Source organism: Onychostruthus taczanowskii, unplaced genomic scaffold (genome assembly GCF_017590055.1).
Source record: "Onychostruthus taczanowskii isolate IOZ18803 unplaced genomic scaffold, ASM1759005v1 scaffold48, whole genome shotgun sequence".
Lineage (NCBI taxonomy): Eukaryota > Metazoa > Chordata > Aves > Passeriformes > Passeridae > Onychostruthus > Onychostruthus taczanowskii.
Window position 1 is genome coordinate 1,832,243 of NW_024502347.1, and position 15,222 is coordinate 1,847,464.

At 40.9% G+C, this 15,222-nt stretch overlaps 1 protein-coding gene across 2 annotated transcripts in view; it reads right to left on the minus strand.

Moving 5' to 3' along the window:
* AFG1L (AFG1 like ATPase) overlaps nt 1-9,991 on the minus strand; it is a 65,314-nt gene extending 55,323 nt beyond the window's left edge. The window contains exons 1-2 of one of the 2 annotated variants that reach the window (XM_041414939.1): nt 9,887-9,991; nt 3,047-3,270 (exon numbers count right to left, since the gene is read on the minus strand). In XM_041414939.1, the coding sequence (XP_041270873.1) occupies nt 3,047-3,270; nt 9,887-9,974 (312 nt within the window). In that variant the 5' untranslated portion in view covers nt 9,975-9,991. Of the gene's footprint in view, nt 1-3,046; nt 3,271-9,781 lie in introns of both variants that reach the window. The other variant, XM_041414938.1, reaches the window with a different exon arrangement.
* Nucleotides 9,992-15,222: the final 5,231 nt, after the last annotated feature.

A 15,222-nucleotide genomic window follows, 5' to 3' on the forward strand; every position in this document is an offset into this window, starting at 1 on the left:
AAAGGCCTCTATTGTATCTGATATAAATATTTGCTCCCTAATCCTACTTTTACCACAACTCAGTGAATAAAACTATTTAGAGAAAAAGTGACAAAAGAAGAACCAAGCTAAAACCAAAGCAGACCATTCTTGTAATGGTTCAGAAGTTTCTATTTCTGGAATAGTTTCTGCTGTTTTGGAAGAGGCTTCTGTAATTCTATCACAGAAGAAATCAAGCAATAAAATAAGAAATATCAGACTATAGAAGAGGCTGGTAGAGAGAGGTTTCTCTTCCACTGCCCTTTTTTCCTCACTGCAACCTCTCAACCACATTCTCTTCAATAACAGAGCCAGGAAAGATGAGCACATTTGAAATGCCAAGCACCACTATTTTTTTTTTATTTTGTAAAAGCTGCCAGTAGATTAATTTCTTCTCACTACAGGAGATTTCATACTAGAAGTGGGCTATTCAAGTTGCTAGAAACCTCCTGTAAAAGCAAGAAGTAAGCATAAGATTTTACCAACTACCTCACATTTGTGACTTATTCTGGGGAAACCTTCATTAAGATGTTGATTACAACTTTGCTGAAGCAAAACTGGGCCTGCATTGGAATTTAAACTATCATCTGTTTGCCTTCATTTTATCTCATAAGGAGCTCTGTTTGAACTGGCAAATTGCTTCCTCAAATACAGCAGAAGAGGAACAAAGCTGTTGTGACTTCTTCTCCCTGAATCATAATTTCATTTAATTACATAAGCTAGCAGATTGTGACAGATTTATGCAGAAGTCACTGCTCTCCTCCTTTCTAGGGTTTTGATGTATGGCATGGCACTATATTGCTCAACCTGTTACCAATCTTAAGATTTCCATACAAATATCAAACTCTAGAAGAAAAACTTCAAACTGCAGTAACACTTACCACTGTAGCAAGTAGTTCTTCAGCTGCTTCTCACTGAACTCATTAGTTCATCAGTGAGCCAGGCAACAATTTTCAAAAGTTGTTTAAAATTAAAGCAATGTTAAATGCAGAAGTAGAATGCTTTAAAGGAAGTAGTGAAAAACACATTCTCAAGTAAAAAATGGCATTTAAGTAAGAAAGTGTCAGTCTGGCTTCAGTGCAATTAGCTCTGTTACACAGGGACATAGCAGCATCATATTTCCTAAACAGAGTAAGGTTGGTATTTGTTCTCTGCAATACAAGCTTTCTTCCCTATTCACACTTACCAATCAAAGAATCAGTAAATAACAAACCCACATAATGCTTGATCTACAAAGCCATGACACCCGCTCTAACAATGATTTGGGGTGCTCCAGTTAACACAAGTCAGCTCTCAAAATTATTCTCCAGGGCAGAGCTTTTAGAACTTAATATCTAAATGTCCACAACTTCTTGCCAGAAAAGATCAAAATATACTAGCTTACTGATCCTCAGGTTTGGCAGTCAAGGCAATGCCTCCATCATAACATTTTTTTCTCAGGCTGTGGCTCCCCTTATCTTGTGCTACATCATTTAGTCTTGCTCTGCGACCTGCAAACATGACAGTATTTGTGCCAGGAAAGAGAACGATCTGGTATGGTTAGGTTACCAGTTTAATAGTAGCATATTTAAATTTATGCTTGTGAGATGAGGAGTGTTGTGCAGTGAATGCTTAAAAAGGCTGACATGGAGATTTGTTAGCAAGGATTGCAAAAGACATTTATTGACCATAAATTTTAAAGTTGCTTCTGATGAAAAAAAAAACTCCAAAGCTGTGCAAGAGAAGGGTGAAATCAAAAGAAAAACTCAGAGTCTAGCTGGGGAAGTTAAAGTTACTTCTGATGAAAAAAAAAAAACTCCAAAGCTGTGCAAGAGAAGGGTGAAATCAAAAGAAAAACTCAGAGTCTAGCTGGGGAAAACGCTGGCAGATTCCCTCCTCCCAGGAACAAGGAGGTCTCTCCAGTTCTGGCTGGAAAAGTGCAGGTGGGACAGTGATGCATATTTTGCCATGCTTTTTCCCCAGCACTATACTTTTATCATCAGACAAGTCAAACATCCCACTCTTGTTGTTTCATCCTACCACAGCTTACAACTGTCCTGACTGAAATATGGTAATCAGATGCAAATGAAGAACATTCACCGGGCATTCAACTTCTGTGCACATCTATGCCCAATATTTAGCAATGAATTAAATGTCTTATCTGCTTTGCTGGGTGCTACATTTGGTTTTCTGGGATATAAACTCAGATCTACAAAAGAAGAGGCAAGGAAAGCTGAAGAGGGAATTCCCACATCAGTTCTAGTTGCTTCCCATGAGAACATGCCATGCCAGTGCTATCAGTATTTGCAGGTGCAAGGCCACCAGAGCAGCAATCTGAGAATAACAGCATGAAAACAAGAGAGGCAGAAAACACTGTCAAAGAGAGTCTAGAAAACATTGTGTCAAGAGCTTCAGGGAAAAGTTACAGAGATGCAACACCTGGCTAACAGCACTATGATTCTTAAGCAACCTGCAACAGGGATATGTCTAAAATTTGTAAATCCTTTGAAAAGAAACTGTGATGCTCCCAAAATCACAACAAGAGTGCAGACTATACCAAGGCCTTCTTTCCTTACCTCACCTGGAAACTAGTGACGTGGAGAAGAATTGTTTTTAAAAGTCATGTCTGATACACATTATAATGTGGAATTATTTGTGGAATATCTGTTAGAACACAAAACATCAGTGTTCAGTTTATGTAATCCAAACACACAAGTATAATAGCAGTGCTTGAGAATTAAAACCTGGTTTAGGCCCCTCTCTCCTATAGCCAAATGACGTTTTTGGAAAAGTAGGCAGTGGACATAACTAAAACCACATTAGATTTTCTTACAGAATTATTTCAATAATATCTAATCTGGCTACTTCTGGAGTGCCACTGGATTTTACAAACCAAAAAAAGAAAGAGAGAAACATGAAGACTGATCTACCTGGAAAGCTGCATTTGCAAAAATAAAATTTGTGCTCTTTACAGAAATTTATGCATTTCAAGTGCATTCTTACGAGCAAATATAAATGTAAAAAATATTTTTATCACTGTAAACCTCACCTTTGAAAAAACATTTTTCGAATCAATGCTGTAGCCTTTAAGGCTCTCATGCAATTTCTGCAGCTGCTGCACAACTCTTCTTTGCTGCTCGTCATTCTTCAGCTCTTTATGCTTAATCAAAAAGTCATAATGTTCTAAAGGTCCGTTGCAAACCAGTAAGGCTCTGGCGTGAGCATCTGTAGCAGTAGCAGGGCCTGTCTTCTCATCTGCCTGAGATGTGTAGGCTGTAAAAATAAAAGTAGCCAATTAATAGAGAAGTTCTTAAAAGCATCTCCTTATAAACAACACACATTCCTAACAGCTTACACGAAGACATATATACACAACTAACCTATGTAACCACTGGCTACCCCTTCATTTTCCATTAACTTGATTTCTAACTTTTTACTAACTCTAGTAATACGTTTTAACATCCCTTTATTTTATTAACAAGCACACATTCTATGAAGTCCAGCTAGAGAGTTGGCAAGATTTGGCTGAGTTGTTGCAAGGAAAGCTTTGACCCTTTATTTTTTTTTCCAAATTGGGGTAAAACCATTTAAAATTTCCAAAGTGCATTCCTCTAAATAGATAATCCTTTAGGTAAAACTTAAGAAAATACTTAAAAGTCAACAAACAAGAGACCAAACCAGGAGTTCTCTAAGTTCTGTTGAAACAACTTGTCAAACACCACACTAAGCAAGGCAGCAGCTCTGAAGCCCTGCAATGCCACAGCCTGATCTGCTGGCATTATCTTCTGCCTAGAAGAGACAGGGATAAGCCCAGGTAGGAATGATGTCAGAAACAAGACATTAAAAAAAAAAAAGTCAGAATTGCTAGACATAAAACAAGACATAAATAGGGAAAGAAACAATGCACAAGATTACAAAGAAGGCTTGCCAAATCATAAATATCAGAAACAATGACATACACTGGAAAGTTGTTAAATATCTTCTTTGCTTCCAGTGTCACTTAACAGGTTAAGTATAATAAAGAAAAATATGATTTCTTAATGGGTAAAGGAATAGCATATTAATTGCAGTAACACTTTTGTCACATAGCGCTGCCATCTATAAAGTAGGAAAGAAAGTTGCAAGTGAAAGTACTTTTAAGCAAGTACAAAACAGCTGGAAAAAGCATATGTAATAAATAATTACTACACTTAAACTAGGTGTATATTTGCAGTAGAGTTTCATAGAGGGCTCAAGATCTCATCTTGGTGCAACCCTGAATTTCCATCCATGTCATATATGGCAAAATAAAGTAGACAGACTGGGAACACAAATAACAGAACATCAGGAGAGGGCTGCAGACACTCTGGAAGGAAAGTAAATTCTGACAAACTAGACAAATAATCTAATAAAATTAGGATGTAATTCAGCAGGGACAAGGCATGTTATTTAGAGGAAATAACTAACTCAGGAGATGGGGAATGACCAGCTAAAGAGGACCTCTGCAAAAAAAGGATCCAACAGCTACACTGGATCAATAAAAATGCCAGTGAGACAATATCATAATACTATTAGAGGAAAAAATAAACTAAAATAAAATAAACACAAGTCCTCCAATATAGATACACACAGAGAAAAAAAACCCTATTCTACTCAATGCTGGTATAGTCTGCCCAGGAAAACACTTTTCAATTTTCACATCATATGTTATGAGAAGTATGAACCAAATGACAGAGTAAACAGAGATTTTTAATTTTTTTAAATATGAGTCACAACCCACAAGATGCCATAAAAGGCACAAAAAGAGTTTTAAATAGCTATAAGAAAGAATATTAGAAAACAATAAAACTGAACTAGTAGATCAAATTATGCTTACTTATTGCAAGTAACAGTTTCTCCATAAAAACAGTCACTGTTTATATCTGCAGCCAATAATTGCACCAAATTCTCTTATTCCTGGAGGAACTGAGTTGCTGCTTTGAATTAAGAACAATTAGCTCATCCCTATCCAAAGAGGTCACATAAAGAAAGCTGAGTTCAAAGTCTGTTATTGCAAAAATGTGAGTAAAATCTGTAGAGAAGAAAAACATATAACTGTCTCCAAATACATACAGCATACTGATAAAATGAAAGGATATGGTACTGATACAGATAACGCAATAACTGTAATTAAGGTAGTGAAATAGATCAATAGTCTAGAAGCTGTAAAACTTCCAACGATTTGGGGTGAATTTTAAAAATAACTTTGACAAAAATCTGTCAGGAAACTGGTCAGCAAAACCTGACCTGCCTCTGCAGGGAAGGGGAAAAGGAAAGATCACCCAATGGCTTGGGTTGGAAGGGAGCTGAAGTATCATCTAGATCCAACACTCCTGCCATGGGCAGGGACACCTTCCACCAGACCAGGCTGCTCAGTGATCTCTCAAAAATTTTTCATCTTGCTTTCTACTATTCCACTCCCGAAAAAAGTCAACCTCAGTCCTGTGATCCATACCTCTGAACTATCTGTGCCTTTGCAATACATAGTTGATGGCCCCAAGAGAGAGCTTCAGTGTGCCCCCTTATACCTATAAATTCTTGAGCTCTTACTGCTTAGCACAGGATCAAAGAAAAAAAAAAAAAAAGCTGATTTGGGGGTGCAATACGTAGAAGTTGATGGCCCCAAGAGAGAGCTTCAGTGTGCCCCCTTATACCTATAAATTCTTGAGCTCTTACTACTTACCACAGGATCAAAGAAAAAAAAAAAAAAAGCTGATTTGGGGGTAAGAAAGGGTTTGTGGCTCATGACCTTCCTGGCCATGGAAAAAGCACACCAGCAGGACTGCTCAGAAGCATGGGGTTTGTCTCAGATTACATATTCTCACTGCTAACCATCCTGGGAGCGGGAGAAAGTACTCTGTCATTAACATGTGACAGGGGTGGAGACTATGCCCAAATGGCCACAGAGGGTGTCCTGGCACAAATCACTCACTGTTCTAATATAATATTGAACACTGGCATTTAAATATCATGGGAGGACCCTATAGTCCACTACCAGGAGACACCCAGTAACTGGTTAAGTGATAAACTCACACCTGTAGCTGCAAAAAAAAGGCAGGTGCTACTGAAGAGCATGTGGGGTTTTAGAGATAAGTCAACAAAAGGTAGCTGTACAGGTGATACAATATTCTAAAAGACAGAAAAAAATGTGCACCTTCCATTCTAACCTGCATTTTGTGGAACAGATTGCAAAATCTATCACTCAGCTACAGGAATCGCCTATGATTCAGTGTACTAACTGTAGTCCTACAGCCCTCTTCTCCACATTGCAAAATAGGGGTTTTCATTTACTCCTTACTGTTTCACCACCCAATCTTTGTATTACAGAAACTGCTACTCAATTATTTATTATTTTCACTTCTGAAGTCTTCAAATGTCACACACAGAAAAAGGTCCTCTACACCTATGTAGTGTTCTGGATACAACTATAGAAAAGCACAACATCAATTCACTGTTCACATAGTTGTACATAGAACAGTGTAAAACTAGACATGGTTATCCATAACCTACCTTTCCCACCTTCAGGGTGCAGGACAGTGTTGGATGTTACCACATTTAACCTGACATTCCCTGCTTCTTTAAATCTGACACCAAGCTGCAACTTTTTTCCCTAAATTCCTCTTCCCAAAACATACATATGTCAGTAAAATCTCACTTTATTTCATACCATATAATTACATCTTTGCATGTGCCTTTCTGCCTTATCCTTACACATGTAAGGATCACAGACACAGCTGCAGTGAAGATCTACCGTGACACGCCCAAAAAAAGAAAAAGAAAGAAACAGAGGGGAAAACCTCACCAAGGCAAATAAAACTTATTTTAAAAAATGCCAATCTGCAATTATAAAAAAAAAATTCTTTCAAGTGGGGAACTTAAGACATATTTGGTAAACTGACATTAATTTACCACTGCAAAGATAATTAATGCCTACATAAAATTATAAATAGTGTTCTTAACTCTAGGACTTTCTGCTCTGAAAAAAAGCAGCAAATTGGAAAACTGATCAATGTGTTGTTGAGTTTTTCTACTGCTACTTAGAACCGATGTCTGAGATGACACAGAAAAAGGCATGTGAGCTTCAATGACACATTAAACAACATGAAACAACAGTCACTTCTGAGGCAGGCACTAGTTATTTATGCAAGAAGACAAACTGAAATGGAAGTTGAAGTTGTGGCATACCAAAACTGATGCTGACAGCAGCCAAGAGGTTGAGAGCACAGAAGGGTAACCAAGCTACAAGGTAGAGAATTAACACTTCCCCCTTCCTTCTTTGCTGCAATGGTTAATTACTGTTTGTCTTAAAAACAGAGAACATTTCCAACTGCAAAGAAATGCAGAACTGCGAAGAGTTGTGAGAACTGCATCTAAACCTAACTTATGTAGGTTACAACTGCACCAAAATTCAGTACCCCAAAATCACCCGAGTGCCAGCTTTGCTGACAGTCACTGGAACAGCTTCTACTAAATCAGTGCTAATGCAAGGTACAGGGATCACATCTGTTTCATTACTGCTCTGCCAGCACAATCTGCCTTGAGACCTTTTCATAAACTCTGAAATTTGTGTGGAGAGAGGAAAAAAAATAGAAACCAACTTTTAAAAACTGACATGCTTTCATTAATCCAAGCTGAAGTTGAGAATATCAGTTTGGGTCACAATGAAATGAAACAGCTTCAAACCTTGAAGCTCTTAGTGTAAAGCTGTTCAAACTGCCTATGAAACACAACTGCCACGACAGAAAAAGAGGACTTGGAAGTCAGAGGGCACTTTCACCAACAGGCAGATGGTGGTACCAGAGACCTAAACTAAAGATTAAGCTGGTAAAAGAACAGCTGCAAAATGTTTCCTTCTTAGATGACACCACAGTGACAAGGAAGGGCAATGGTACAGTCTTGTAGCCCCAAAGGTTATTTTCCTGCATGAAAATAGGAGCAAAGGTAGCAAAATATCAGAAAGATTTTTTTTTTATGCTAGTACCTGTAAACAATAATCATGTTCTCTTGTCTCATCTTTTATTAAATATATATGCAAGTTTTGCAGAATCAGTCTCAAACAGGTAAATTTCCCCAAGATGTACAAGGATTTGGATAAATTAAACGTGTGTTAAAGTTAAGCACATGAATAAACCTGCAGAAGAACAAAGACTTGTCAGGTAAGCTTCTTGGGAAAGAGATCATGTGCTAGGTATAAAGCTAAAAATACATGTATAGTCCTATAATACACAAATGCTCCTTTCAAAATATTGCACTATGATTAATGACAAGAATGTAAGAGGAGGTGATCTGAAAAAAATATTTACTTTCCAGTGCTTAACAGAAAGCTTAAAAAATCAAAATCCAATCGACCATATTGGGAGGGGGCATACACACTAAGTTATCTGCATGAATTGAAGATGTTAGGCCAATATCATGTAAAATTCATAAAAGCCACCCGCATGCTGAAATTAGTGGTTCAAACCAGAGGAAGCAGCTTGCAACTAAGACATAAGGACAAGGATTTGCATTTTTGTCTCGTTATGTGACCTCAGATGAATCACTGAAGGCCATTCATTTGGGCAGCATATGACACAGTATTTAAACTTCTAGAGAAACATGAGTTGGAACTAGAATTCTACTTTTTGCATACGTGCCTGATACACTATTCTGCTAGAAGATTACTTGTATTTTTAACATGCACACCCCGTTTCACAACCTGACCTACAGATGAAAGTAGGGAAAGAGAAGCATACCAATGAAACTGGGACTTCACACAGATAATACCTGTCATGTCTTTACTTAATTAACAAAAAGGTACACACTGTGGAAAGCAAATGACAAAAACAAAGAAACTACTCTAAACCAGCGATCATAAAACCAAGATTATAAATCAATACCACGATGGCAGCCCATCCCTGCAGTCTGATGTCCTCAAACAACACATGCAAAGACTGCCTTTTCTTTAACACTGAAGCAGACAAACTGCCTGAAGCCCCTGGATTTGCTCAGACAACATTCTCTAAATGCTAGTTTGTTGGTTATAAAAAACAACCTACACAGAGCCCAAGTGTTAGACCAATATAAAATAAAACACATGCAACTACAGTACTACCTGCAGCGCTTGTCTATTTTTCTTAGGATGTATAAATATTTTACAATCACAACATCATGTGTGGATGTGAACATTTATCAATCCTGAGGCCCACCAGTCACCAGCTGAATTCTCGCACCTTGGCCAGACTGGCAGAGGACAAAGAGCTCTCACTGAAGAAAGAAGACCTCTGCTCCTAACCTAAGCCTCAAGTTAACAAAACTCCATAAATTTTTGTACTGAAGAGGCTTTCAAAGCAAGGCTGTGAAGACAGAGCACAGCTGTCGTTCGTTATACACCGGAGGGTCCCTGAGGGAGAACAGTCTCCGAGACACCCCCAGGCCCGGCCACAGCGCTGGCAGCCACTCGCCGAGCGCCGGTGCAGCCGCAAGGCTTTAACCGGGCAGCGCACCGAGGCCGCATTTCCCAGGGGAAAAGCGGCTTCACCGCTCGGGAAGCCACGGGTCACCTGGGTGACCGGGGCCGACTCTCGGTGCCACCCCGGCAGGCAGGTCCCCTCAGGGGCTCGGTCGCGGACAAGCCCAGGCCGGGAATGCGAGGACACCGGCAGGCCATGGCAGAGCGGCGAGGGCCGTGCGTGTCCCGACGGCTGCCGCGCGCCCCGCCCGGCACCGCCACTCACCTCCCCTCCGCCGGGGACAGACCCGCGGCACGACGGGGAGGGAAGGCACGCACCGGCTCCTGCGACCGCTCCTCGATGCCCTTCCTGCGCGGTGCCCCGGCGGCCTGTCACCTGCCCGGGCCTGGCGAGCCCCGGAGAGCCGCGGCGGCGGCACTGACCTCTGTGCGAAGGGAGCAGGCGGCCGCGGCACCCCAGAGCCCGCAGCAGGCAGCGCGCAGTAGCCAAGGGCGACACAAGGGCTGCCATCTTCCCGGCGCTGCGGCGGCGGCGAGGGCGCGGGGCGCGCTGGGAAATGGAGTCCCGCGGGGCTGTGGGGGAGCCCGTGCGCGGCCGGTGCTGGGCGAACTGCTCCCGTCTGGGTCACGGAATCACAGGGTTGATTAGATCGGAAAAACCCTCTGAGATCATCGTGTCCAACCTATTACCTAACATCACAATGTCGACTAGACCATGGCACTAAGTGCCACGTCCAGTCTTTCTTAACCTCCAGGGACGGTGACTCCACCACCTCCTCGGGCAGCACATTTCAATATCTAATCACCCTTTCTGTGGAGAAATTCCTCCTCATGTCCAAGCCAAACCGCTCGTGGCTCAGCTTGAGGCTGTGTCTTCTCATCCTGTCACTGGTTGCCTGGGAGAAGAGCCTAACCCTCACCTGGCTAAAACCTCCTTTTCAGGCAGTCATAGAGAGCAATGAGGTCAGCCCTGAGCCTCATTTCTTCCAGGTTAAACAACCCCAGCTCCCTCAGCTGCTCCTCACAGGACTTGTGCTCCAGACCCTTCACCAGCTTCACTGCCCTTCTCTGGACTCGCTCCAGCCCCTCAATGTCCTTTGTGGAGCGAGAAGAAACCGAACACAGGATTTGAGGCACAGCATTGCCAGTGCTGAGTACAGGGAGACAATTGCTGCCCTGGTGCTGCTGGCCACACTATTTCTGATCGGGAGACAATTGCTGCCCTGGTGCTGTTGGCCACACTATTGCTGATACAGGCCAGCATGCCAGTGTCCTTCTTGGCCACCTGGGTACACACTGGCTCATGTCAACCAGCACCCCTAGGTCTCTGACTCCTTTCCCCTCTTTCCCCCCATACTGTGCCACAGGCAATGTGGGAGCCCCCAAGGAGCCCACCTGCCTGGCTGCCCCAGGGGTGCACTCCCTACACAGCCATTTCGACCACTTGGTACAAATCCACTTTCCAAACCCACCAGGAGCTCCACACAACACCTTACTGCCCTACCCATGCACTCCAGTTTCCAAACTGAACTTCCTCGTCCAACTCAACACAAGGAAGAGCTTCTTTACACTGAGGGTAGCAGAGCACTGGAACAGGCTCCCCAGCAAGGTCATGGGTTCTCCCTCTCCGGAGACATTCAAACCCACCTGGATGTTTCTGTGTCACCTGCTCTAGGTGACCTTGCCATGGACTAGAAGATCTCCAGAGGCCCCTTCCAACCCTAACTATTCTGTGAGTCTGTAATTTGTATCGTGCTGCACCATGTCTGTATTGGGTGCCACAGCTGTCATCAGGGAGTTTTGGCAACTGAATTTGTATTTGTGGATAATTTCTGTCTTGTGCTATTTGCTTTTATGTCTAAAAACATAAACCATAAAATACTAAGGATAGATTTTCGTAAAATATTAAGGACAAGCATCCCTGACCAGAGTTACAACCTATCTGCACATCAGCAGTATCAGTTTTACATCTATCAGTATAATTTTTATGCCTATGAACATATATTTAAAATGCAACAACTAGATATGTTAACATAAAAGCAGATTTCTCTGGAGATAATTCAAACCCTAGAGGCTGATTTAGTCTCAGTGTCTGGTTACCATCCAGTAAACCTTGTATTTGGAATCAGTTCAAATACCCACGTGGGATTTCTGAGAACTCCTCGGGAGAATGCTGACCACCTTCCTCCTTTGGTAGGTACCTGACTGCCTTATCCAAGCACCTCCACTGCAACTACAATGTTCTTTTGACAGAAAGGCACAATGAATAAAAGCCTGCACCCCAAGGGAAGGGCACTGGCACTCAGGAATCACTAGTCATAACATTGGCCAGACTGTCAATCCTGACAGAAATGCACCCAAAGGCCAGGATGGGGCTTCAGGAGATGTTGCCTGCAGAGTGCATTGTGCAAGAAATAGTTTACAAAGTGTCCTGGTAAAGCACAAAGGAAGTGCTTAAACTGACTTTTGGTTTTGCAACATCAGAATTCCTATATGTCATTCTAGCATTTAATATCTATGTAACATGAGAAAGTGAGCAAATAGTTTGCACAGAATATCAATGAACTTTTTTTAACAAAACTATTGAAAAACTTTGCTTTAGGGAACTGTAGAACAGCTTGCAAACAAAGGTTGATTATATCCTGAATAGTATTGCTAATTCTAAAAATAATGTTTATGATCTTGAAAATATTAGCAGTGATTGAAGTTACACTCTAACATGTTCAGCTGTTTAAAATATGTAGTTGCTCCAGACACATCTTCAGCACTATATACCTAATTAAGTAGTGAATTAAAGTGCCTATTTATCACATCCTAAAAGAGCTGTTTTCAGTGCATTTTCTTTCATCTTTCCTCTATTGGGCATTTATTGGTTTTGACTCATTCCAGCATATTATAGCTATCAACACCTGTGCCCATTTAGGAATGAATTCCAGTACAAATCATAGTGAATTGAATAGGCATCTCAAAGATGCATCACAATTGTTGCAATATATTTAGAAACTCCAACAAGGAAACAAACAAATTCTGTAAAAGTGATTTAAATAACAAATAAGTTATCTTTATAAACAGCTTATCTCCTTGAGAACAAAGAATAAACAAGGCAACAAGAGCTGGGTTTTCTTCCATTATTAACTCAGATCACAATATGAATGGGTGAAATGTCAAGAATAATTGGAGAAAATGACAGTATAATCTTCAGCAAAAACATCTGATTTATTTAAATTGTCACTGTTTTTTTCTTAACCTTGCTATGCAAGGCAGCACAGAAAAACTTCTCATTTGGATCTATTCGGACATCTTCTACTTAAATGAATAAACCCTCTGCAATGCTATGAACCTTCTATACACTGGCCAACTGAAATGCCACCATGCACTGGACTGCACATCACAGGAACTCACTGTCCTTTAGCTGTAAGCACTTGGCAAAAGCAAGTTTTGGTGTTAACCTAAACAAACAGGACTTTCAAGTACATTTCTGTAGATTACTCTGGTTTATGTCCTGTAACAGGTACAGATCCATTCTGTGGTACTTTTGTACCCTTCATTTCCTGTACCTGTGCCTTTGCCCACATTCAAAAATGTGGCATTGAAACTGTGTAGAAATTAAATTGGCACTTGTTCAACCCTGCTGCATTATTACTCTGCCAGCTAGCCAAAAGTGGCTTGTAACAGGAATAAAACAGGAATAAAAATGAGGGGTAAAATCAAACCACTCCAGGTGTCTTCTCTGGCCTCTGGTGGTATAACTGCACTGCTTTAAGAAATTTGGATGTGCTGAACCCTATGGGGATGGATGTGTCCAAGAGTCTTCGGGTCTCTTCCAGAACCATTCCGAGTATCTGCAGAAGGAGGGCTGGGTTTACCTGGCTGCAAGGCTCCAAGATATGCCCACCATGGGAAATATCTTTGGTTCCCAAATAAAAAGATGCTTTTGATACAGAACTGACCGTTCACTCTGTGAAGATGGATTTTGTGGGTAGTTTCCATCAAAAGTAATTTTCCTGGGACTACGTCAAGACACTTGGGGGTAGCGACACTTGGGGGTAGACTTGATGTTAACCTCATCTATATTGAGACAGTCAAATATGCTGTTAAAAGTCTACATTGCTTATAAAGCCTCAGGTTAATAAAGCCATAAAAACGTTCCCAAAATTATGGACTTACATGCCTTTTCACTATCTGTTTACGGTTTGCATCTCAGTCAGCTCAAATAGCTCAATGCTTTAGAAATTCACTGCAGTATTTCAGCTACACAGTATCTCTCAGAAGAGGAGTTCACAGTAAATGGATGTGTATATAAATGGAGATGTTACAAATTATGTTTAGAAGCTTAACATTACTATTTTGCAGGCAGGAGCACAATGCAGGCTTTCAAACACCGTGTTTCAAAGCACTGGCAGCTACTGCAGGGATCAGGAAGTAATTTTTCCACACAAGGCATTTCACAATTAGTTCAATGCCTTGTGGGTTTTGCCTTATCCTGAGTCAGCATTCTCCACAAGTTCTAACAAAATATGCCTATGCTGTCTAAAATGTGCTAACCTGGACACTTGTCAGAAAGGCTGAAGAGTCTTAACTGGATAATGGAGAGATTTGGTTCCCTTTCCTGTTAAAAGTGACTCTTTCTTTCAAAAAACAAAGAAAGAAACAAAAAACTACTGGAGAAGTATTACTATCCAAAATTCCAGAAGTAATCATCCATTAATATTGCTTGTATCCGTTTGTGCTGTGAGACTCCGATATCCATTTTGCCACTTGAAGTTATGCCAAAAAATCTTTGTGTCATGGTTTAATAATCAAGGTGTAATAACAAATCATTGAGTACCTGGTTGTTAAAGAATTTAGGTTCATTAGGATTTTTACTGATATGACAGAATATACTGACTTGGAAGGGACCCAGAAGGATCGAGTCCAATTCTAAATGCTTGACCTAATCTTTGAACCTACAAACACAGCTGACCTCTCTCCCTCCAGATTTGAAATTTGGCCTAAAGTGCATGTCAGAAACAGAATTAAAACTTCATTTGCTGAGTTCATGCTCACTTTATGCTTTCTTGTGAGGCTCTAGTCATGAAGCTGGGAATCTTCCCCTTTGTCTCCCAGGTTAGAGGAGTTGTATTTGACTTCAGTGGGAAAAACAGAGACGGGACACCTCATCAAATCACTGCAACCCCTTTATATGCTGTTGACAAGTAGAGACTAAAACAGTCACTCCCTGCAGCCTCCACAAGGCTCTCCACCACCAGTCATCCCTGACAGGAAAAGCAGACAAAATAGTGGTGCTGAGAAGGTGTGCTGTGAGAAAAGCATTCAGCTTGAGCTCACTCTTAGTAACTACCCAGCATGAGAACAAATTCTTTATTCATCACAGACACAGCAACTTGCCAAACATACAGGACTGGACGCTTTTTCGTTGCTTTGAACAGATAATGAAACCAGGCTTGGCCAGGAGACAGACAACGTACTATAGTTAAGACAACACCAGTGCTCTGTTTCTATTTCACATTTGCAGTCAGATGTGGCAGCATAGGTTGTGTAACAAACAAAATCTTTCCAGATGCATACGTAATCTCAGTAGAATTAATGAGTTTTTTCTTGCCTTGCAGCATGACCAGTTTAATAACTAGCATAACTCAGGTAAATCTCCCCTTCATTCCTGCTTTGTAAAACTCGTGGCAGCCTCATTTCTGTTTATAATTATAAAGTGAATAGTTGGCAGCTATTAGTGGAAGTAAGGAAGGTGCTCCAGTACGTGG